The sequence below is a fragment of the Antedon bifida genome, chromosome 5 (assembly GCF_963402885.1).
Source record: "Antedon bifida chromosome 5, ecAntBifi1.1, whole genome shotgun sequence".
NCBI lineage: Eukaryota > Metazoa > Echinodermata > Crinoidea > Comatulida > Antedonidae > Antedon > Antedon bifida.
In genome coordinates, this window is record NC_136230.1 from 21,227,548 (window position 1) to 21,254,412 (window position 26,865).

Here is a 26,865-nt window from a genome sequence, read left to right on the forward strand (position 1 = left end):
TGAAATAACAGTACAGTCGCTACGAATGTTGACAACCAACTCATCTATTAATAATAGTATTACATTTTCGTAGCTTTCCTGTATACTTATATCCTTCTTTGTTCCTTTCGTTTTTGTCTTTCTTTCTTTTGATTATATTGTTATTTACAATTAACTTTAACACATTAGGCTACCATTGTTTGTACGTTTATTTATATTAACACTAATTAGGATAACACAATTATCTAAATAGTTGCATACATTGCATCTAAAGTAAATAAATTACTATTAACTAAGATAAATTAATATTATTATTATGTATAATACATTATCTGTATGGTTTTTATTCAAGCTATTACAAAATGACACACACAACTGAAATGTAGCATTTGAAATTTAACAAATGACAAAATTAAACAATATTAGTTAATATACAAATAGGCCTACATTATAAAAAGGCTACTTAAATAACTAAGGTGACAAACGTCTATATCTAATGAGGACAAGGTATGCTATCGTCAATATTAAATAGACCGATCCTTCTCATTTACGAAACACCATATCAACTGTGTTAAAGAAAACATTGGAAGCCAATAAACAGTGTACAAATGAATTCAGTCAGCACCAAGTTTGACATTCATAGTCTTCAAATGTATAACAATACTTCATTAAGCTTAAATTAAATGGTTATTTTTTGTTTTTGTAATAAACAATTCATGCATATTGTATATACCTGTTACTTTTGTTATTATTATATAGCACCTTTTATACAATTTATCTAGATTGGCAGGTCAAGAAATATCGAACAGAAAGACAATTAAGTTATTTATCGAGTCGTGGAAATACATAGCAGCTCGTAGTACTGGTCTTTTTGTATAGACAAGGCCCTCTATGGTGACGTTTATACGATTCAATATTACAATAAATTTCGGATTGAACTTTACAAGCAGTGTTTGACATAAACAAAGCCTAATAGGCCTACATTCGATTTATCATGGATAATTCTATACAATCCTTCAGTTTATTATAACCATCTAAGTCATGACTTCAAGCTTTTTCTTGTCTTGTATTTTCTACACGAATATAAGGCACAACTCCCATAAATCGCTAAAACAAAAATAAACAGAGGAAGTCAGTCATAAATAATAAATAATTAAGGTTAACATTAAATGAGTTGTAATCATCTTGAAGTATAAATATACATTAAAATATCCTAAATTATATCGTACATGGTATACGTAGTATCTTTGGAGTTATTATAAATAGGCCTAAACAAACGATTTCTAAGAAATTAAGTAAAACTGCTCTCTCAGCTGTAAATAAGGTATGTAGGCCTATATATTAATGTTTTTGAAATAATAGTTTTGTGACTATAGATATGTGATGACACTGGTTCTTTTCTTTATGCGCGAATAATTTATAAAAAAATGTTACGTGATGCACACCGGTGTTATAGATATTTAACTTTTTATCATTCACCAAATGCCATTATCTGTACCATTACACGAATATTTTTTTTTCATTTCATTTCATTTATTTCTATATCATCATCGCAGCCTTAGCTGAATTACAAAGATATTTACATTTACTCAATATTAAAATTTGTTGTTTATAAAACATTCATTATTTGTTTTATATAACATCTAAATAGATTCCTGTCATTTGAATCAAATAAAAGGTAGCCTTAGCCAAGGCCTACATCACATTGATTAAAACAGTAACATTCGGTTTTTAATAATATTATATTAAATGTTATATTTATATGGATTTTATAAACACACATACTTTAGTGTTAATTATGTCAACAAACAACCAAACAATCCTAGGCTAATACTAGCTAGGCCTAGGCTGAAAGGCAAAACTTCGACAGACAACTGGAACTCATGTAGGCTAATTATGTTTTTTCCAACGATTCCACGTCTTATAGAGATGTTCCCATTAATTAATAATCAAAATCCTACAAACGATCTAAAGCTAATTTAAATGCCTTTTTGATCTAATTAGTACATATTCCAGAAATATAGCCTTACATCGCGCAAAAACAGTCATAACATTCAAATCGCGGCGAAAGTATAACATAAGTGGCGCTGTTGTATTTTAAAAGCAATAGTATAAAACAAAATAATTTCCAATTGCGAAAAGATTTTTTTTTTCGTACACTAAAAAAAGTACTATTACGATCGTTTAATAGTGCGTACTATTGCACGCCAATTTTTTCGTCCAATCAAATGACAGGAATTTATTTAGGTGTTATATAATACAGTATATTATAACATGGCATCGATGTTAATAATAAAGAATATGAATGAAGTTAACTTTGTCGTTAGAATACTGCGCCTATACAAACCATTTTGAAGGGAATGATGGATTTGCCACTGTGCAATATGAAATGTTAATGCTAACAAAGTTTACTCTGACGTTGTAAAGGTTAACGACAATAAAAGACACATGATATTTAATATAAAAATAATTATAAAAACCGTCTTCATTTAAAATAATACAGAAACAAGTTATTGGGAAAATATTTAATTGGATTGGACATAATCTAATTGTAAACTACAAAATCTACGATAATGTTGATTGAAATGGGCGAAATGAGTATTGATTTAAGGTTCTAAAAGTAATAACAATATCAATTTATAAAATTCCATAAAATATTATTATAGGCCTATATTTTAAATAACGACACATGATATCAAAATAGGCAATTGTAGCTAAAACAGCGGTAAAGGAAGTTAATGGATGGGTAATATTACAATGTTGACGAAAACCACCGCATGGTAGGTAGGCAAATGATGTTGTCACTGAAGGCGGTAGTCATAAATTTGACTCTTAATTTATATTTACCTTCATTTTGCGTTTTTTTTGTAGAAAATGACAACGTATATCGTAACTGAAAACAAATAAAAGTCATAAATTAAGTACAACATACAATTTAACAGGTTTAAGAATTATTTAAAAAGTTTCACATTTGTTTAATTTTTTGTATACAAAATGTATAATTGCGGTTCATCATTACCGAGAGACAAACATAAACCACAGTTAGTATAGGCAGTACTTATTATTTCATTCCTTAAAACGCGTGGAATCAATTTTAGTTTAGCATCATCATTATTATCATTATCGTTATCGTTATCGTTATCGTTATCGTTATCGTTATCGTTATCGTTATCGTTATCGTTATCGTTATCGTTATCATTATTATTATTATTATTGTGGTATGACTCGGGCAGTTTAGCGTTTGCCCTTAAAGACCACAAATCCTTCTCTATAAATATACACTTCTCAATGTCTGTTTAAATTAATCAGAATGAATACGAAACTCACATAAACAAAATATGAAATGTAATTCCTAAGCCAGCACAGATATGCCACCATCCGTGAAGTTGAAGAAGTGGTCGCAATATAACTGGTAAAATCGTTCTAAAGTACCTATAAAAATAAATAAAACAACTACAAAAAAAATTTAAGTAAAACTCTGATAGCAAGGATTAGATCAAAGAAACGTATCTCCATTGGGATCTTGACATTGAACATTGTTTTTTTTTAAATAAAGTGCAGGTTTATTTATTCCCCCGTCATACATACTACGCGTTGAATGATTGAATATAGCAAAATGTTTGATAAAAAACAGACACATAACAAAATGAACACTTTAATGTACTCACTGTAATGATGGACAAATTGAATAATCCAAACACCAACAAGCAGTTCCCAATGTGTAGCACGTGATTGTACAATAGAAGAATTTCCCTGAACAATCAGTTGTCCTTGAAACAAAACACACATCACATATAAAAACAAAACACAAATCACATATAAAAACAAATTATATTAAATTCTCATTTTCTTTCATTGTACAAATTTCACTATGTTTAATTTATTAATTTTATTTGTTCTCTTCTTTGTCTTATCATTTTTTTAAATTAAAACTAAAATTTAAATTTGTTTAAATAGGCCTATATATCCTTGGCATTTTGTTTAATTTCATGCTGAAATTGAATAAATTAAATCAAATCAAGAGTCTGCATTAAAACATACAGTGGAACAAGGGGACACCTTAAAGATATATTGTCCCCCTGCAATAATTAAACAATTTGTTGCCATGCCATTTTGATGGATTGAAAAATAAATTATTTACCAGAAAAAAAACCGGTAATTTAACGCAACAAATAGTCAAATTGGCTGCCAGTCAACAGGTTTTTGGTTGAATTTAACCATTTTATTTGTCTTTTTATAAGTGAAATTTGTTTCCATTTTTCTTTCTATTGAAGTGATTAACTTGATTAAACTAAAAAAGGCCTATTCAAAGTCTGATTTTATTAATCTTTATTTTTCATGTTTTAAAGGACAGTACATATTTAAAAGAGGTTTCGCGAGGGAAAAAACAAATATACCACCAAAATAAACAATAATTGACCTGGACTCAAGAAATTGAGAAAACTTGACAATTTAGCAAAAAAAAAACTGTGAAACCAGAGAAAGTATCATACTATTTTTGTATTATAAAGATATTAAATGAATATAATTATTTGGTCTTTTTTGTTGTTTTCGAATTGAAAAAAATAGTCCCTTTGAACCAACGAATGAATTCTGGAGAAAGTCAGTCTGTCCAGTCTGATGGAGACCAATATTAATGTGATGAAGGTACACAATTCGATTTCTATAAAATTCTATTCAGAATGCATCTTTTGGATGCAATACACGACAACTGATGTTTAGCTATTGGTTGAAGTGTTACAGTACGAAACTGTTAAAAATACCTACCTAATGAAATTAATTGACAATGCAATCATGGTTATTCCAAGTATACCAAACGATATCTAAACAATAAAAAAAAACGTATCATAATTAATACAGTAATCAATTTTAAATTGAAGTTGAAAGTTAAAATAAAAAAATATTCAGTATAACGTTTTTTTAGGACCGCATATTCAAATGTACCCAAAATATTGAGACTCATTTTGCTATTGAGTAATGCCTTACGGTATTGTACACTAAAGTAGGCCTACACTGTTGACATATAGGCCTTTCACTTTGTTTTGGATCTCGTATGCCCATTGAATCTTGTATATCTTGTACGGCACACTACACATAAAACTGCACAACAACAGTATTGGAAACGGGATAATAGTAGCATGGTGATTGCCTTTTGATCTTTAGGTTCAGGTTCAATCCTGACCTAGGTTCGGATTCAATCCTAACCTAGGTTCAGGTTCAATCCTGACCTAGGTTCAGGTTCAATCGTAACCTAGGTTCGGATTCAATCCTAACCTAGGTTCAGGTTCAATCCTGACCTAGGTTCAGGTTCAATCTTAACCTAGGTTCAAATTCAATCCTAACCTAGGTTCAGGTTCAATCCTGTCTGGACTTTCAAATTACGACAGTTTGCCCTACATTTCATAAGAATTTATAAAGCACACGATAGTCAATCCTATAAATAGCGGGTAAGCTTTATTTATTTATTTATTTATTTATTTTAATCATTTCGGCAATAGACATGATAAACTTTACAAAACATAGAAATATAGATATAAAAGTAGAAGACGGAGCCGAGGAGAGACAAAAGCATTAAAAACGCTGCTGCTGGATGGCATTTTTAAAATGTGAATACGCGGCGACCGCCGTCGGCATGTGACTTTCAAAATAAGAAACCATCTGGCCTCACTATGCTATTGATGCAATTATAGAAAACAGTGACGAGATAGTTAGAACCGTACCTGAAATATTGATGGAATCAAAAAAACAACATAGACAATGGTGACAGTAACAGCACATAGTAGCATTGAAACTCCTAACATGATGTTATAGCTTTTCGGAGAAGAACTACATGCAAACCTGAAAAGTGAAAATAGTTGCCTTCATTATACCGCGCCTACGATTTTTGTCCACCCATGTATGTTTGTGGGTTTGGTGTTTTTTTCTAACCCAGGGGCCACAGTTTATCAAAATCTCACAAACTTGGTCACAATTTTCTATGATCTATCATCTAAAAATGTATTATTGTAGTAGGTTACACTCTCGAAGTGCCCTCAAGTTATTGTTGTTTATTGTTATTCAATATTTATCATTATTTCCTTTGCTTATACAGTGAATTGAAACCATGGTTTATCAAAAGTATCTGCTTCTTCTTTTGTACTGTTATTGTTTGAATTTCAAAGAATTTTCAATTTTTAATGAAAAACGTACTAAATACTTACAGGCTATATAAAAATATACAACAACCCCACAGCATAGGTAACTCATCCAGGAGCTGAAATCAATTGAACAATATATATTATAACATGCATATCAAAATGTAAAACTCTTGTTAAAGTTTGAATGGGAGAATAACCTGTGACTAATGGCCTGAATTGCGCACACCACAACTTTCTACTCCCCTATAAGGGTCCATTCGTGTCGAGTGCTGCCAACAAGGAAGCTGAACCCCGAACCCCCCCCCCCCCCCCCCACTTGTCGGGAAGTATTGACCATTATTTGTCGGGGAGAAAAATATGATCATTTCTTTTCTGGTAAATAACAAAACCATATTAAGTGTACTACTAGCCACTATACTGATTTTAAAAGTAAAATAAAATTATCTTTTAATGTCCAATATCGTCATAACTGTCATAATTTGCAGGAGCTTCGCACTCATACCCTTTTGTTAGCCCCAAGCAATTATTGTTTGTTTCGATCGCGCGTACGTCCCCTCGTCGGGGAGTTCGTACATTGCCTTACACGTCCTTTATTTTTAACATTTCTAATCTTCATATATTTAAAATAAAACTAACTTTTTATCTTCTTTTAACATTTCTTAATTTTTAATAATTTCTTTAATATTGCACTTTGTAATACGAAATTATTTGCCTTCTGTTGTGTAGACGTTTGTTGTTTTGACATAAATACCTCAATTAGATAATGTATAGGCATATTATATATTTTCAATTGTTGCAATGAGTACAAATATTTGTCTCGGTTGCCTCTTTGGAGTTATTAGGTCTCTTGGTTAATTTGGGTTTGTTTTATGTGTTTTTTTTCAATTAACAAAGTTTACATCGAACTGAAAATACAGTACGTTGTTTGGGTCAACATTAAAACATAGCACATGTGTCTAGAGACATACTAGTCCACTGCCACTGCCCTTTGATTCTGAAAAATGTAAATACCCGTCATAAGTATAAGGCGCAATTATAGTTAACTATTATTATTTTTTATGACAACAAAGTTCAACCCTACAGTTTGTATGATTTCCGTATAATGTTTGTAGTAAAATATCATAATATCCCGTAAATTAACATATTCCTGTCACTTCATGTGAAATGTTGCCAGCATGTTTTTAAACTATGAATATTGATGCATGGGTGCGCTTATTGCAATATATGTGCTGGTCCTGTAAATGGTGAAATTCGATTAATGCTATACTACAGTATAAGTGTGAGTTTGTTTTCATTAAACCATTTCTCTGAATATCCTGTATTCTCACCTGCATATGGAATTGCAATGTCATATGAAAGCACCATGAACCAATACCGACAGCTAAAAAATTAGAAAACAACAATAATTAATTGTTGTAATTGTTATTAAATTAATTATTGTCTGCCACCAGTCATCAAATCATAATAATTATCTGATAACAATAATCGTATCGTTGATACGTCATGTTCATATTATATTCGTTAAGTTCAATTTTTGTTGAAACTCGTCACATTCAGAGAAATTATTCACATCGACACTAGCCATTGTGACGTATTATGTTTTTTTCTGTTAAGGTATAGTCCTACTATTATTTACTGTTAAAGTATAGTCCTACATGTGGTTATCTTACCTAGCAAAGCAATGTACCCACATATCATACGTGGTTCAGATTTGTCTTGAAAACTAGTTATAAGACCTAAAATAGCAGGAATGATTATACCAAGGTTTGTCACTGTGTTCCCTGAAAGTATAATATAATAGAAAGCATAATTATGGAAATACAAGATAGTAGTGAAGACAACACGATAATTGATGACGGTTAAAAATAGAATATTTCTAATTGAAACACTCAGTAAGATTTTTACATAACCTTTATACAAGTAAATACTTGAAAGAGTAAACCACAAACACGAACGCATATACAATATTTAAATCCCTAATACAACTCTCCCGAGTTAAATCAACAACCTTATCAATTGCTATCTGAAAATCAATTATGTTCTACAGTTGGACTAATAATTATAAGAGATAGAAACGTACACAGATGGTTTTAGCAACAACACACACAAGTCACACTGTACACATGAATAATTGCTGAAGAGCGATAGTGATCGTTTGTTTTATGGCTTTAGAGTACTTTTAATATTTGTCTTTGTGAAATTATGATCGGATATGAAATAGTTAATGAGTTAATCATATTGAGGTCCAGAACACATTTCCGTCAAAATATAAAAATTCTACGTTTTTAAGATAATATACCGGATGAGAAAGTTTGATACGGTACTTTAGGCCTACTTATTATTTCATGGCAAAGATCTAACATGTGATATACTTGTTTGAATCGACGTCTTTACCCTCTAAAAACAGGTAACCATCACAAATATACTTCAAATAAAACTGTATCAACAAACGTCGTTCAAAATTTAGTTGCTTCATTTTATTCTTTATTTATTTAAAAAATATGTATTTACATTACTGTAATTACAAAATCACAAAACATAAATTCTTAAAAAAAATTAATTATCTACAAACTATAGACTTGTAATTAACAATTTCACATTCTTTTAAAATCTAGACTTCATAAACTTTTAATAAAAAATTGTAATATCAATTAATTTTATTTCTAATTGAAACCACATAACACATTTGATGAAATAGAAGACAATAGTAATGTCTGCGGTATATATTGCATTCATTTAAGAAACAAACAGATCAGGTTATTGAGATAATCATGCGTTAACCCTTCTGAATCAATGCATATTAAACATGACATCGACGTTGATTGTGTTGTAAGACGTTGTTTAAGTAGAGTATCTTAGTATAATTATGTTATCTTATGTTTGTAACCTGTGGACATGACTATCGATAATCCTTGGTAATGATAGAGACAAAAAGGTACAAAAAGAAGACAATTTAATATGTCAAAGGTTCGTTAGTGACTCAGACATCGTTTGGAAGAACATTTAAATAAATCTGTAGAAGTATGGTATATTTTTGTTTTCAAATTCGTTTTATGTAACCGAACGGTACACTATCATTAGTGTATCGGGAAATTGTAAGTTTCACTATGAAACTATATAAACTATACAAATTAGTCTTTAGTACTATGGGTTTTATTTATAAGCATTTGCTTTTTGAATTTCCCCTTTTCTTTCTTTAAATCAGTTATTTTTAATTTGTTAAAGTTGTCAAATTGTTTAGTTTATACAATACAGGTGAACCAGAAATGAACTAAATGCAAAACGCAATTGTTTTGACGAATCGTAGTTGTTTTTTTGTGTGTGATACGGTTGTATCCCAGGTTTGCCATCAAGTAAAATTGCTTGCATGGCGTTTGCAAATTGGTTCCGATAAAATGAGGAATGTTAACAGGAAGTACATGCATCTTGGGACATGGTACGATTGAAAACACATTTTTTGTTTATTAATGATTTCCTACTCGGACATTCCGGCATTGTGCAAATCACCGTGTAAAATGGCATTATCATGACATACATCAGGACAGTTGTGGTAGGATCAGGGAGAGTTTAATTACAATTTAACTCTTCCCTGGTAGGATGGACGAATTTTAAGGCTGTCGCTATTTGTAGACATAATAATGGCGTAAACATTGAAAATCATAGAACTAGAAAACCACATTGCAGTTCCATGTATCATTTCAGATAATGATCGACTTCATTGCAGTTAAACACCATACACCATCTCTGGAGGGCCCTATCAAAGTATGGATCATGCTTAATCGTATAAGTTTTACTTAGGCCTATATTATTTATTTAATGAAACAGAAAATTATACTGGACACATATACAAAGTGGACGCATAACAACGCATTTTTATGGACTTTCTTTTAGTGGAATTAAAAAAAATAATGCAGGCTGTTTTATATTACTATTGAATTTCAATCCACTTTGACAAATTCTAGGCTACTCTAGCATTTTGTATAAGACTATTTCTATTGTATTGAATAAAACAAGGTTGCGATTTCATAGCTGCTAAGCCATCTCAATGCCGGATTATATTCATCGGATTACCGGTAAAATCAATATTGTTATTAACTGTTTGTATATATATATATATATATAAACAAATCAGGCAAAGAACATTAATTCTAAACCGCCCGGTGATATACTGAAAATTTAATTAATTAATATATATATATATATATATATCACTGGGCGGTTTAGAATTAATGTTCTATGCCTAATGTGTTTATATATATGAAAGTATCTCTCCGGAGATCCCGCTTCGTGAATAAAAATACTGATAGATGAGGGCGTATCAATTTGATCTCTGGTGCGCGTGCACGTACAATTGAGGGACTAGTGCTGTTCCGCAGTACCACGCCGAGAATGTTAAAGAGTCGCTATCCAATCGGGTTTGAACTATATCATGAAAGCCCTAGTGGTTTAATGGTTATGACATCTGCATATCAAGCAGAAGGTCCGGGTTCGAATCTTTGTTGGGGTGACTTTTTCTCATTCTCACAGATTTCCTCATCTTACCGTTTAAATTAATTAATTAAATTTCCGGGCGGTTTAGAATTAATGTTATGCCTAATGTGTTTATATATAAATATATAGTAATTAAGTCCGACAAACAAACTTAGTTATGTATAGTTATAGTTAACAAGTAGCTATATTATTCATAATAACAGTGGGCCCATGGAATCAAGAAAGTTCATAAAGCTTGAATGCCCCGGCTTTCTCTCCCCCGTCATCCTTTTAATACAAACATATAGGGTACATTGTTGTTGTCCCCCTACAAATGCTGAATAAAACAATGAGTAGCCCTGTTTTTAATTTTACTATGTATTATTAGGAATTGGATAGACCGGAATGATTAGTAATTCTCGGGGTACTACAACAAAAATCTCCCCAATTTTCAATACGTTATCTTCGGCAAACATCATAACCGAAACCTGCATCTTGTAGATTAATAATTAGCAGGATTACTGCCCTGGGATGTATACATTATCTTATATGGCGAGTTGACTAAAATCAAACAATATAATCAAACAATAATTATAATTATATGCATTGTGCATTCATTATTTCAAGTTAAAGTTTATTGATTATCACAAAAATAGTAAAAACATAAACAGATGAAGGGGCATATAAGCGCAGCCTCAAATCTTGCAACACCAATATCAATGTATAGGTTAATAATAGAAAAGATGTGGTTAATTATTGGTGTAATAAATGATGTTGTTATGGACATTAAGTAAGAACATTGATTTTGAGTCTTTGCTGAATCTATATTAATTATGAAGAGGATCTGCCTCTCGACTCTCTTCCGTAAATTTGTCAAAATCGGTAATAAAAAAATATTCAACATGCGAAAGGAAAAACAAATTAGGCCTACGGTGACAGTTGTTACTACAGTGAACCCCTCCTTTCGGACACCCCTATAAGGGGACACCACTATTAAGGGGACACTTTTCTGTAAAAAAAATGAAGGGAAATACCCCTATACCACGGCCAACCCTTATTCAGGGGAAGCTTGTCCCAAAGTATCCTATTAAGGGATTTTACTGTATTTGAATCTATCAAACTTTATATGAAGCACATCTTGATTATTAGCTATGATGACATGACATGAATACATGTTGAAATATCTGCTGGTATTTTATATTAGTATCAATAATCCAACAAAATCCAATTTCCAACAAAAGGTCTATTATAATATCAACTCGTAAACCTGATTTAAAACACAATGCCATTAGGACGAGAGTTTGGATGATCTGGTGTTCGATATTTTCGCACAATAAAGGATTCATTATAAATACTAGTTGAGTTCAATATTGTACGGTTAATTGGTATAAATTGATTTAAATAGGACATGCACGCACTTTTAATTGTCACAGAGGGCATAAACATATACAGGTAGTCCAAACATCTATAATTTTGATTTGCCATCTCGGAGTAGTCCTATTTGTAGTTTCAATAAGAATTATTAATATAAAATAAAAATAGTATGGGTTATGAATTATGTATTAATAATGATAACTTACAGAATTCAGCGATGTAGAACGAGACAACGTAATCATCTTCACACCAATCAATTGTAGATGTAGGAATTCCCCAGTAGCCATGAACATAATTGCCCACTTGACTCTCAGTAGACATGTGCATTGTGCTTTAATTCATACGACTTAGAAAAAGATCATTCTAAAAAACACACCTTCCTTTCCTTCTATACTAAAGACAAGTCAACACGAACAAGCATACATCTACTGCACAGTACTCTAACGTAAAATGTAAACACTTTTTTATTATTATGCACCAGATCAGTCTCAAAAGCTCATTCATCCGAAACGCACTGAAGCGGAACACCGATGAGTTGGCATTATACCCGACCCGGTTGTTCTAATACGGATACAATGGCTCGGATAAATAAAGGGATTATTATTGTTAATATTCAAACTTGTGTACAGTATTACTATTAGTCTTACAACTACAGACAATACTATACAAGTTAACTTGTGTTTATTTCAGCCCTTGATCAATTCTCAAATCCCGGGGTCTCCGCTCATGTGTAACTGATGCCTTTCTTTCCGGGATAGGATTAGTGGAGATTAGGCCTACTAGAGGTAGTACTTACCTGTATGAACATTCTTGAGCAATAACGACGTTACATTTATCAAAGTCACATGTAAAGTTACTATAATTAATAATTATTATCTTAGTGAAATATGTCTGATAAGCAATACAGTTATACTAAATTAAACCTGCAAAAGAAAAGCTTCATATTTCCAATTGCTGTTTAAACTACTACAACTGGAAGGAAAAATAAATTACGGATATCTTGACTTTGTGATAAATTCCAATGGTGATAGAACAAAATGCATAGTGTAGGCGTATATTTGCAGCTGGATTAATTAATGGACAAACATTGAAAAGATAATTCGACTTACGCAGCCACTCTGATAACTCCAGGACACTTCACAAATGAAAACACCCTTTAGAATTGTGAACCAAGGTTTCTAACGAATACGAATACATGAACTAACACGTCGTATCGTAACCTGAAAATGTCCATAACGCAAAAACTCAATAAAGAAAAAATAGATTATAATATGATTGTAAATATGCCATGTCATAATGCATTAGGCCAAAAGATAAACACAATATATTGTAAATTGGCAAACGAAAAACCAGAAGATAAACTAAAAATAATTGGCTTCAAAATGATAATATCAACTGAGCATTATTAAAATGATACATCAATAAGTCACCAAGTGAAATCAAAATCGCAGACGTAGCCTACAAGTGTCGTAGAAACGTAAGAAGTGTGGTTCAGGAAAACATCATATCATGGAGCTATACTTCTAATTTTATAGCTCCATGCTCATATTAAATAGAAAAGAAATCGTTCCAACATAATTAAACGTAGGTCTTCAGTCTATACGATCTACTAGTGTGGATTTTGACTTATTCTGATTTATTGTGAATATGGGCTTCTTCATATGTCAAATTCCATTTTATTTCATTGCCTCGTTTCGATTCTTCATGCTGGTCAACAATGGTAGTTTCAGTTTATCCTCTTTTCAAATACATTTTATTCTATTACTAGTTTAGCCCAGAAAGAAACATAAATACTCAGGACAACTGTGGTTATAATTATTTAGTGTAACTAAACTGTTTGTTGCTATTTTTTAATGTAAATCTAATAGCATTATTAAATATTATTTTATCAATATTTGTATAAATGTATAAAAAAAATACAAATACTGGGGGCGATCGAAGAAAGAGGGCGAGAGAATATGGAACGCCTCCTCTGCTTTCAGTTCACATTTATCATGCAGTACACACCAATCGTCATGCAGTACACACCAATGGTCATGCAGTACACACCAATCGTCATGCAGTACACACCAATGGTCATGCAGTACACACCAATCGTCATGCAGTACACACCAAACATCATGCAGTGTGTACTGCATGACGATTGGTGTGTACTGCATGTTTTTACTAGGGAGGATTTAACATCTATCCCCCAAGTTGAGTCCTGTAAACACACACCTATTCCTGATATTACTGTTGATCCAAACGGTATTGAAAAATCACTCAAAGGACTCATACCAAATAAAGCTCCAGGGCCTGATGGAATACATCCACGTATCTTAAAGGAATTAGCCACTGAACTAGCCCCTATTTTATCAATAATCTACCAATGCTCACTAGACACTTGTCAACTACCCAATGATTGGACATTAGCAAACATCACCCCGATTTTCAAAAAGGGGGAGAGAACTAAACCAAGCAATTATAGGCCAGTATCACTTATTTCGGTGTGCTGTAAGTTACTTGAACACGTGGTCCACTCTAACATTATGGACTATTTTGATAAACACCATACTCTCTCCGATCAACAACACGGATTTAGAAGCAAGCATTCGTGTGAAACGCAACTTATTCAAACTATACATGATCTCACCTTTGCACAAAATAGCAAACACCAGACCGATGTTGTAGTGATGGACTTCTCAAAGGCGTTTGATGTAGTAGCACATCAGCGTTTACTTCTTAAATTATCACATTATGGGATCTGCGGCAAACTAAATCATTGGATTTCTGCATTTCTTACAAACCGATCACAGCGAGTAATTGTAGGCGGCGAGCACTCCAAATGGGCCAAGGTTTTGTCTGGAGTACCACAAGGGACGGTCTTAGGCCCGCTCTTATTCCTCGTCTATATAAACGACCTACCAAATGGAATAATCTGTACCACCCGTTTATTCGCGGACGACTGCGTCTTGTATAACACAATTAAAACCAAAAATGATTCAAAATTATTACAGCAAGATCTCGACACTCTGTCAATATGGCAGAGAAAATGGCAGATGTCATTCAATGTAAACAAATGCTATCTCCTCAGAATTGCGGCATCAAAAAACCCAATCACCAATCAATACAGTCTCGGAAATTCGATCTTGCAAGAGACTCACACCTATTTAGGTGTTGACATTGCTCACAATCTGAAATGGAACACACACATTAACAGAATAGTTAGCACAGCCAACAAAACTCTCGGTTTTGTTCGTCGAAACCTAAGTTTCTGTAATAAGGACACCAAAGCAACTGCATACACTGCACTGGTAAGGCCAACCTTGGAATATTGTTCTGGGGTTTGGGACCCCTTTACCACTGAACTCATACAAAAAATTGGTAAAATTCAACGGCGAGCAGCCAGAATGGTCCATAACAACTATGACTGGCAACAGAGTGTAACAGAACTAATGAAAGATCTGAATTGGGAACCACTTTCCTTAAGGCGAAAAACATCACGTCTTGTTACTTTACATAAAGCCATGGGGGGCCATCTGGCTCTGCCACTCCATTCTTATCTGGCGCCGGCTCAAAGGCAAACCCGTCGATCTTCAACCAGCAAATCATTTATCCAACACCAAACACGCACTGATACTTACAAGTTCTCATATGTGACGAGAACAACTAGGGACTGGAACAAACTACCTCCAAATATACAGAACATTGTAGAAACTGAATCTTTCAAGGAAGCATTAAAGGAACACTTAAAAAACATATCACCTGAAACCAGAGACTAAATAACAAAGACCCCGCATGCGCACAAACCCTGCTTGTTTTGATCCTTAAAGATGTATTGTCCCCCAAAATCATGAAAAATAAAGATTTTTAAAATCGGACTTTGAATAGGCCATTTTGCAGTTTTAATGAAGTTGTTCACTTCCATAAGAAAAAAAACAGGGGAAAAAATTATGTCACCTATAAAAAGACAAAATAAACAGTTAAATTACCCAAAAACTCATTGTCTTCCAGACAATTTGACCATTTTTTGCTTTAAATTACATTTTTCTCAGGTAAATAAATTTCTTCAGACCCAATTTTTTGTGAGAGTGAATAACTATTATGTGACATTAAAATAACATATTAAAAAAAAAAATTAAAACAATATTTTTTTAGGGGGACAATATATCTTTAAGGATCGTTAAGCAGTAACCGAAAGAAGAAGAAGATAAATGTGAACTGAAGGCAGAAGAGGCGTTCCATAAGAGAGAGCATCCAGCATGTGATTGATTGGTTGTGGTTGTTGCTAGCTAGCGACAAAAATACCAAACAATCAATATTGTAGCATGTGCCCCCAGTAAACTGTTTCTTTTCTTCCCTAATAATATTATGAGGCTATAAATTTCCAAAATAAGCTAGGCCTACCCTGCTGGACCAGTGCCAGGTAGGTAGGTACCTAGCCTAGGATAGACCTAGCCTACTAGTCTAAATAGGCCTAGGCTATATAGCCTAGGCTAGGCTAGACTAGGCCTAGCTAGTTAGGTAGGCTAGGTTGGTTCCATACTTTATTGGGGCCGAGTTGACTTGAGAATGAGACTGAGTTGACTTAAGGCCCAGGCCTACATAGTTGACACGGGGCCTTCATGACTTAACGGTTCCAGTCAATGCTTATACACTTTATACATTTATTTAGACAGTAAATAAAACAAATGTTTCTAATTTTTTTTACAAGGATACAGTGATGCAGGTTAATCTTTTAAGAACATTTTACAGTAGGCCTAACTATATTCGTTATTTACACTAGGCCTACCAGCTTTAACATTTTTTTGATTATTAGAGGGTTAAGTTAGGTTTAGTTATTTAGGAACAACTTTTATATTAAGAACAAATTTATTTTATATTTAGTAGGAACAAATATTTATGAAATACAGTACGAGGTTGGCCAATCACAATACAGTTGACATCTGTTCTCTAACGGCAAGTGTCTTCCAGGACTAGCCATGTTTATGCACAATTTGAACGATCCCTAGTACTCGTACTAGTCATCCACACACAAATAGTAATACTTCTGTTGGTTGTTGTCTTATCTTAGAACATTCTGATACCTGATTGGTCAGCTGTTCCAAATATTGCCACTGTGTAATGGTAAAGTCAACTAAATCTCACTTTTAAGCTTAATAACTTATTTAAAGATTTGTTCTTGGATATATTGTTAACATTGATAGATCCTTCATTTGTATATAAAGAAATTTAAATTCTATCATGTTAATATTAGTTAACATTAACAAGGCCATATACGTGGCTGCAGTCGCGTGCTCAAGTTAATGTTTACCGACCAGCCGACCGACATAGTGAGCTGTAGAGTGCAAAAATACACCATAGGCTACTTTACACAGTGACAATATGTTTTGAAATTCATATTTCATATATTCCTTTATTGTATTGTTCTGATATTGTAGACATCACAAGTAAACCAGCCAGCCAGATATATCTAGGCCCAAGGCCTAATATGGTACTCTTCATAAACATCAATGTTGGTCAAAATGTACAGGTTTTACATAAAGGCAGAATACTTGCTGGAACTGTCAAGTTCAAAGGTAGCCTAGCTAATGTAAGAGGTGATTGGGTTGGAATAGACCTGGAAGAACCACTTGGTAAACATTGCGGAATATTTAAAGGCCGCCAGTACTTCACTTGTCGTGATAAGCATGGTATTTTTGTTCATCCATCATGTGTTAGATTTAGCATTACCCGCAGGTGGTAAGTAGAATTTATAAGTTTGTTTGTATTTAATTTTTTTTCAGCCAAAAAGAATTATTTAGAAACATCCAGCAAATGTGTAGACTTATTATTTAGTAAATGTACTGTACCAGCAAATGGAAATATTGTAACTCACATTCATCTATTTTATTTACTTATTTTATACCAATTTGTATTAATATTGTTACACTGTATAATATTAGGATTGTTATGTATAAATTAAACAAAAATAGAAATATTGAGGGAAAGAAGCATTTTGTTCAAGGGCTTCTATACTATTAACTGCGTAGCACAGCAATTGGACCTCCCGTCACACTTTTGCTTTTCAGATCTGAAAGATTATGTTTATCTACAAAACGTTGATCTAGGTAGAATTTACAGTTTTTACTCTCTATGTGTGAAATCAATTACAGCAGGAGATGATTGCACACTGCATAGTTCACGGGAGGTCTTGTGTTATTCAATTAGAAGCGTTCTTATATAGACATTCGGTTTGTTTTTAGGAGAGCCCTGCGTCATCAAAACTAAGCGCTCACTTGCACTTTGCAATTTCTAGTATACTAAATGTAAACCTTTAATATTCTTGTTTTCAGTTTGTTTAACAGCTATCGAACTGTGAGTCCAACCTCAATTGTAGATGAAACACTGTTTCAAAAGAGAAGTAAGTATAATTGCATTCAAATTATTTAATTTACCTACAGTTTTGAAGGAAACCGATATAAGACCCCCTCTAGCATACAAACAAATTATATCGCTACATGTTTTGTGTATTTTTTTAGAATCACATACCAGAAGTAAAACAGTACCAACATCAATTTCTGATTCATACCTGGTAACAGCTTCAGATGGATTTGATGGTATGTATTACTGTATGTAATGCAATTGAACAGAATGAAATTCATTGAAATTGTTATTACTAAAGCTCTGTCTACACTGTCAAACTTTATGTACAATAAAAAAATGTGATGTGCATTCATGGGTATGATGTTGTCATATTACTACCATATTTGAGCACATCACACTTTTTTTTGTCAAACTAGTTTGTAGATAGAGCTTTAAATAATGTATGTTTTGTAATGCAATAAATTGTTGCTGTGTATCTCTAATGCTTGTCAACCTGAGATTGTATAACTTGGTCAGAAGATTGACCTCTAACTGTAGATGTACAAGAAACTTTGTTATATGATGTTAGAGTCGCGCAGCGTAAGTTACTCACGATTTTCTGAAATTGTGTCGCTGCTCATAAATTTTGAGCAAAAAATTATTTTTCAATGAAACTTTACAATAGTGTATTTCATAATATGGAGCAACTTTTGACATGATAAAAATGGCGTGCTACGCAAAAAAATTATGCGAGTACTCTGGGGCGGATCCAGGGGGGGTCCCCCCCCCCATTTTATTCGTGTGAAATATTTGTGTGTATATTAGTATGCACAGAGTAGGCTACACTAACCCCAAAAATAAAAACAGAAATTTATCACAATACGCGCGATGTTAAGTTACGGCGGCCGATCAAAGAGCATCGTGAGAGGTGGTGACGCGCGCGTGATGATCTCTACTTAAACTTCTAAAAATAGATCGTTTCACATACTACAGAGGGCGCATGTAAACTTTTTTTTTGAGCCAGAATAACAGTATTCTGGAGTGAGGGTATGGGTTACCTCTACCTCTCTAGGCCCCCGAGACGCACACTGGGTTAACAAATGTATTGTAAATAATGTTAAATGTTCGTGGTGGTAATACACTACTTGAAAACTTATAAAGTTTTACCGTATACTTTACGACGGGTATTGTCTGAATTCTTAATTTTGTGTTTATCAAATTAGAAACGGAAAAACTTCTCATTAAATCAAATAAATTCAGTAATCAACATGAAAACAATGTTGAATGATAAAAGATTACATGCATCATCAATTGATAATAATAATGAATTATTATCATTTATGACCGTATCGGAAGTACGTTCATCTGGGACTTCCCCCGACGTTTGCATTGAACGCAACAAAAAAAAGATGTTAGTCGCCACGTGCTTAGGCTTTGCTCACTTTGCTGTTTGCTAGCTAGCGCGCTAATAAAGTGTCATTTCCGGCGAACTAGAAAGGTGCCATTTATCATGGATTTTGAGTGCGAGAGTACCATTTCCAGCCATCTAAGTGCATCTCACTTTTTCGTGTCTAAAATTTTTTAAATTTTCATTAATGTTATTATTTAGATCATTATCTTCTAAAATTGATATCTTTGTTACATTTGATGACGTCCTCAAATTAAAGCCCCCTTCCCTACGTTTTTTAGATCTAATTTAAGATCACAAACTATATTTAATGTAAAAATAATACTATATGGTCCTATTGCGATAACTTTTTTCGTCTTTAAACGGTTAAAAATGTGAAAAATAAGTCGATTATAATAATTATAGCGGCCCGCTATAAATCCCAAAATGCATTGCGCGCGGATTGATATTTTTGTTTTTCACCTGTAATTCGCCCACTTTTCGATCGATCGTGAGGCCAAAACAAATGGAAGACTCCTAACTTTTCAGCGAAAATACCGGGTTTTCCCCAATTTGTATCAACGGAGTCTGGCAAAAATAGAAAGACAATTAATGCAGCAACTATACAACGTCAGGCTAGGTATATAGCTAGCGTACGATGTTCGTACGTTACCGATGTTTACCAGCTAGGCCTACAAAACTAAGCCTAGCTAGGCTAGGCCTAAGACCGTCCACGAGAGGTCGATCGCCGCGAGCTACTTAGGTAGTGCATTGTTTCTCACTTTTTATCATAATTTACCATAAAACGTACATTTAAGACAAGGAATGACATGGTTTAATGTTTTTAAAGTGATATATATGTATTATTTTCCAAAAAACGTCCAAAATTGCAGGGAAGGGGTCTTTAAAAGTACCATTTCCGGCCATCTAAGTGTGTCCTGTAACAAAATTCGCTTCTCGTGGGGGGGGGGGGGGGGAGAGAGGGGGGTCATGTGACTCCCCCTCTCAAAAATGTTCCCCTGAGTTCTCGTATGTGAAATTTCAAAATGCGCAATTTCTAATCAATTTTGCATACATTTCAGGTCATTTTGAGCATTTCAAAATTTTCTAAATTGTTTGCGATTTGCGCACGCACTTGTGCACACAGCTCATACAAAGCTTAGAAAAATGGTTTTTGCAATTGATTTTTGTTTTTCATAGCACCTGTAGTAGATTTCATTCATTTTGATGAACTTTAATTGCAAAATAACGATGCACATGCATGTTAAACTTTAATAATCGTGTGCTAAAGAATAGATAATTTAATGAAATTTGTGCAAAAATATACCTATTTTTAATCAGTTATAGCTCCTCAGGATGGTTGGTTACCCCAATTTTTAAAAATGTATTATGGGAGCTGATGAGTTGTAGATATCAATTCATGTAAAATTTGTACCTACCGGATGTTCTAACCATATGGCCACTCGAATTTTAAAAATAGAATTTTTTCCGCTTTATTCCTAGTTAATTAATATAGAGCGCATTGCACTTATCCCATTTTGCCCTAGATTTTAATATGTTCTTTCTAAATTCTATATAGTATATTTCAATCTGTTATAGCTCCTCAGAATAAAAAGTTATCCGCATGATTAAAGCTTATTATGGAAGCTGTTGAATTGTAGATATGAATTCCTATAAAAATGTTGTCTATCCGATGTCATGACGTCATTATATGGCCAGTTGAAGTCAAAAAGTCATCTCTTTCGTAAACATTCATTGCATTTAAAATCTTCTAAAATTGATATCTTTGTTACATTTTGATGATGTCCTCAAGTTAAAAATTTGATTGGATGGGTCTCGTCATCTTTAATACACTGTATATAACAAAGAGTATTCCGTAATTACTGTTACACAAAATAGGTACAATTCAACACTGTACTAAACATATCTAAGTCATGTCATACGATGGCATAATAATTGTTGGCGTTCATATTTTAATGTGGTGCATGTTGCGTTTGCGCGGATAACCCGAACTCGTCAAAGTGACGAATTCAAATCTAGTATGTTTTTGTTTCATTCAAGATTTAAAACGTTCTTGGGATGGTCGTATGGAGTCAAACACTTGGAGCAGTGCATCAAGCTACAGTGATAACACAAACACTGGCTCATTAAGCCCATCACGGACATTCAACTTGCGTCACTCTGTTAGTGGCACAAGGAAAGCTGCCACCATGAGGCCAAAAACAGCTGTGAGATCATTGTCGTATACAAGCATACCGATCCATGCAGAATATGATGAGGAGGTAATGGAATTTATTACTACTCCCACGATTCCTAAATCTCATATGCCAATGGATGTTTTAGCACGTCAAGATAAAAGAGGCTGGGATAGACTTCATAAGCCTCGAGAGTGGACAATTTAAGAGCAGTTTTGGCATCAGGAAGTGTCGTTTAAATGTTTTTAGTTGCCTTTTGTGACAGTTTCTACCCGAAAGTCAAGCAAGAATATGCACTGTAATATATTACATTAATTATGCAATACTGAAATACAAATTATTACTTTAAATATTAAATTATTTTTCATCTGTTTGATTGCAAGAGGTTTTTAAAATTTTCTGAGGGCAGGTAATTCCTAGTTGGTCATTACATGTTGGGAAAGGCTAATTTATAGATATTATAGTACTGTATCCCAGAATTAATATTGGAGGTTAAAACAATAATGATATGTAACATGTTCATTTTTTCAATACTTTTTTACTACAATAAATACTAATTAGACATTAGTTTGAATTTTGTTCCCATGTTAATATATTGTGACAGTGTGCATCCAGGCCCCTCTGTAATGGAGTACAGTACATATGAAGGACCGACAGTGTAAACTGTTTAAAAAAAAAGTAATAAATTGTATACAGGAAATAGTCCTAATGTATTAGCAAATTATATGTAAAACTGTAAAATAAGTAACTATAGTTTAACTCTAAAAATAAATGTTTTTATGTCAATTATAATTGTTTTCTGTTTATTTCACAAAGTACTGTATATAGTTTAATTCAACTACAGTATATTCAACAGCATTGATACAATTAAAATAAACAAATTCTGTAATGAGGTGATTCCTTTGAACAATAAATTGTTCTCTATCCTTGTATACTCTGGTGAGGCAATGGTTGAGGGACAGGAAATTAAACACTTGGTGGTGTAAACTCTTTAGGATTGTTATACAAGAAGTATATTGAGTTTCATCTTAGCCCTCCATTGTAAATTTCCTATTAGTTCTCAACTGTGGCTTTATTAACATGTAGGGCCTACTGTAGGACCTATCACTACGACGCCAGCCCTCACTCAGTTGACTGCTACCCATGTGGACGTTTTATCTCTTTCATATAGGGAATACTTTGTTATAACTTGTACTGACCCATTATCTGTACTTTAATTCCCTAATATTACAATGTATTGCCACATTATAGCCTATGTATAAAATCAGGGACTATCACTGGAGCTACTGCTTGTTGAATCAGTTGACATTATCTCAACATCTTCTTCATTTTCCTTGTTTTGCCCTGATGATAGCTGTAATGGCATATTAGGGGATGTAATGGATGACTCGATGTTCATGCTAACTTTGACCTCACAAGATGGCTGCCATGTTGATCCTGATAATCCATCTATAAAAACAATAAAAATAAACCTCCGTCATTATGGTACCATGATGCAGAGCTGATTGAATGTTGAATGATTTCAATCATAATCTCATTTGGTCAAATATACCTGCACATTGTACAGTATTTTGAATGGGAAACATTGTTTACTGTTAGCCAGCTGACATTATTATTGTATTAAGGAAGAAATTACAGAGAGTTCTACATTTTTCTATTGCATACTGCATAACTGTTTTTGTTGTTATTCTCCCCATTTCATCCCATAGTATTGAAGTGACCCAACTGGTATGGCTGATAGCCCAGCGCAAGGGTAACACCTTACTCTATCCAAAAGTAGCACTGGGTTCTTTAAAGTGAACCTGTGCAAATTATATATTTTTCTAAGCTTCTCAGCAACCTGAATCTGAGATTATACAGATTGTTAGGTTATCAGTATCATTTGGTAATGCATATTTAAAAATAAAAAAAAAATTTCGGAAAAATATTACAGCCATAACTTACCACCACCTCCTTGACTATCTCCAGGCAGTATTGGTAGATTACTTAGCCTGCCGAGTGCACCCATCCTCATTTCTAGATCTCTAGGATAAGGTCTGCGAGGATCTCCTGTTAATTAAACAAATTTAAATACTCCTTTTTGAAATTCAAGTATGTTTTGTTAACTATACAGTAACAATTGTAGCTATATTGTTCATGTCATGTCATAAACTACTGTATAATGCAAAATATATTAAGAATGCATGTTACTCCAATGCTACTGTATATACCAACTTTACTTGAAACGTTTGGTGCTTAATTACCTTGTGACCAGGTAGAGGGCGCTGCAACAGCATTGGTGGCGCTTATTCTGTGGGCATACTTGATGAGTTCTTCAGAGGATATTGAACCTTTGCTTGCCTGATCAATGGCATCAAGTTTCTGTTTTGCTTGATAGATTGCAGTTGCCTACAATTATAAAGTGTTCAAGCAATTAGTCAGTGCCTGCGTCATGCCTAGGGCAGCCACAGTAAGAGTGAAGCATTTGGCTCTGAAGATTATAATGAGGAAATTGGCTTACAGGGCATCTTCTCCACATATATTTTGAATTTGAATAAATTGTTATTATTGTTATTATTGTTAAAAATTGTTAAAATGTTAGAAATAACATATAAATACGGTACTAGGATGTGTTCTGCTTCCTTCAGATGCTTCTGAAGATTTTTAACATCACAGTCTCTACGATCAACTTCCTCTTGTAATGATTCCATCTCTTTACGTTTCTCTCTTTGTTGTTCTGTTTTCTTCAATGTTGTTTCAATCTCCTCATTTTTCTTCATTAACATTTCCATTATCTATTTTTATGAAGTAAAAAAAAACAAAATAAAAAATAGTACATACATAAATTACTGGTACTTCATTTTAAACTAATCAAGCAGTTCCTTCTCACTCTTTTTGTCGTTCCCATTTAAAAGGGTAACTCTAAACCATGCTCAACTATGAAAAAAGGTCCATGCTATGCAGTGAATGATGATACATGTAAATAAATTATAAATTTAGTATGAGTATAAATGAAAAAGTTGTAGGAATTTGTGGGAGTAAAAAAAACATATAGTATTAAATAACTATTACTAGGCCTAGGTACAATGTGTAACACAGATTTAAGAAAAAATGATTATATCTACTATTTAAACAAACTAAAAATACTCACCTGAGGATCATCATTAAGAGGTTTTTGACGAGCTGCAGAGGTTGCATCAAAAAGTTCTCTAAAAAAATTCAAAATTCAACAAACTGTCTGTTAGTGTTACATTTATTTATTATTAATTGTTATTTTTAAGAATTGTGATTAGCCACTTGACAGAAAAAACATCGGATACTTTATTTATGGAAGCATGGTGGCGAATGAATGTTAGGCCTAGTACTAGAAAAGGATAGTAGTAGGTAGCCTAGGGTAACGGGACGATTCGGCCCTGAGACGATTCGGCCTGGGACGATTCGGCCCTGGGACGATTCGGCCCGGGACGATTCGGCCCTGAGACGATTCGGCACACTTACATTTATCGGCTTTGATATGCATTTATAAGCATAAAATAAGCTTTTCTCCCCAAACTTTATTTTCAGAGAGACTATGGGGTAGCACTACTAGGGATAAAGATGCAATAAAGCAAACATTTTGAAAACATTGTCGAAAATAATCATTTTTTAGTCACGCGAACGATGTAAACAAGTTACGCCCTCTGTTGGCCGCTTGGCGAATGCACGAAATAAACAAGGTTTTCAAAGTAATAAATTGAATATAAAATTACGTTTTTTTAGTAATTTATTATATATATTATATCAACTTTGTCAATATCAATAAAATACGGATTGTTAAACACCTTTAAAAACTTGATAAATAAAAAAAAAATGAATATGAATTTGGTCTAAAGTGAGACGTTTCGGCCCACAAAGTGGGATGTTTCGGCCCAAAAGTGGGCCGAATCGTCCCACCAAAAGTGGGCCGAATAGTCCTGGGCCGAATCGTCTCAGGGCCGAATCGTCCCTGAACCGTAGCCTAGGCCTACTGTGTAGTTAGGCCTAGTAGTAGTAGCAGCCAAGGCCTCTATCTAGCCTAGTCTAGCTAGGCCTACTCTAGAGGCCTAAAACCTAGTAGTACTAGTAGCCTAGTGCGGGGAACAGACGATCGGGACCACGGACGATCGGGCCCAGAAAACGTGGTCCCGATCGTCTTTAGCGTTGGGCCCGATCGTCATACCAGTTGGGCCCGATCGTCCAGTGTTTTCAGAACCATGTTGGGTCCGATCGTCTTACCAGTTGGTCCCGATCGTCTTAGCGTTGGGCCCGATAGTCGTTTGTGTTATATAAAATAATGTGCCACATTTCATCATTTTTAATTCCTACTGCTAGTGTCAACGTGCTTTTCTTGCGTAATTAAGATTTTAATTAAAAAGGTTAATTAGATTTTTTTCTGATTTTATTATAATTTTCCCCTAATTAACACTAGGCCTACTGGTTTTAAGAATTTCTTACCAATACTCTCGATTTATGAATAAATGTGATTGATTTGATTGCTATTATTGTGTTTTTTGTATTCGCGTATTTATTTTTTAAAATTTTCTGAGAATGTTTTGGGCCCGATCGTCTTATTTGTTGGGCCCGATCGTCTGGGCCCGATCGTCTCTGGGCCCGATCGTCTTTCACCCTTGATGGGCCCGATCGTCTTGAAGTGGGCCCGATCGTCTGGGCCCGATCGTCCGTGGTCCCGATCGTCTGATAACCCCTAGTGCTAGTAGGCTAGGCTAGTTAGGCCATTCATTCAGCAATTCTTTAGTAATTTAACTTACTTTGTTAATGATTCTGCTTCTTCAACAAGGGACAATAAACTTGGGCCCAAATTAAGGTGACCTCCGCCATCCTGGTCTGAGTTTGAAACTGCTGACATTGTGGCTTCTTGCAAGCTAGGCTGGAGGCCTAGCTAGCCAACAATAGAATATAAGCAAAGAATATATATCACAAGAATGAGTATTCCGCGATTTTTGCGGTAAGCGTTAATTATATGGGCACCAGTCATGCAGGT

At 33.7% G+C, this 26,865-nt stretch overlaps 3 protein-coding genes across 4 annotated transcripts; 1 reads left to right on the plus strand and 2 right to left on the minus strand.

The window, feature by feature from the left end:
* Positions 1–143: 143 nt before the first annotated feature.
* LOC144842739 (alkaline ceramidase 3-like) lies at positions 144–12,394 on the minus strand. Its single transcript, XM_078699258.1, has 10 exons — positions 12,167–12,394; positions 7,787–7,897; positions 7,445–7,497; positions 6,180–6,232; positions 5,700–5,817; positions 4,747–4,802; positions 3,648–3,749; positions 3,307–3,411; positions 2,827–2,872; positions 144–1,086 (listed from the first exon to the last, which is right to left on the minus strand). Exons 1-10 carry the CDS (start codon positions 12,285–12,287, stop codon positions 1,027–1,029), a joined length of 825 nt encoding a protein of 274 aa, XP_078555384.1. The 5' UTR covers positions 12,288–12,394; the 3' UTR covers positions 144–1,026.
* A 3,818-nt stretch (positions 12,395–16,212) lies between these two features.
* On the plus strand, positions 16,213–22,652 carry LOC144843581 (uncharacterized). Of its 2 annotated transcripts, none has more exons than XM_078700424.1 (5): positions 16,213–16,369; positions 17,381–17,681; positions 18,275–18,342; positions 18,461–18,538; positions 21,733–22,652. In XM_078700424.1, the coding sequence occupies exons 2-5, from the start codon at positions 17,431–17,433 to the stop codon at positions 22,071–22,073; spliced, it is 738 nt and encodes a 245-aa protein (XP_078556550.1). In that variant the 5' UTR covers positions 16,213–16,369; positions 17,381–17,430; the 3' UTR covers positions 22,074–22,652. The 2 variants fall into 2 exon arrangements, with proteins under 2 accessions (XP_078556550.1, XP_078556549.1); XM_078700423.1 differs by having other exon boundaries at positions 16,213–16,365.
* On the minus strand, positions 22,641–26,806 carry LOC144843580 (mediator of RNA polymerase II transcription subunit 4-like). The gene is made up of 6 exons (XM_078700422.1): positions 26,633–26,806; positions 24,997–25,054; positions 24,470–24,640; positions 24,110–24,254; positions 23,811–23,915; positions 22,641–23,315 (listed from the first exon to the last, which is right to left on the minus strand). The coding sequence occupies exons 1-6, from the start codon at positions 26,728–26,730 to the stop codon at positions 23,131–23,133; spliced, it is 762 nt and encodes a 253-aa protein (XP_078556548.1). The 5' UTR covers positions 26,731–26,806; the 3' UTR covers positions 22,641–23,130.
* Between the last annotated feature and the right edge of the window lie 59 nt (positions 26,807–26,865).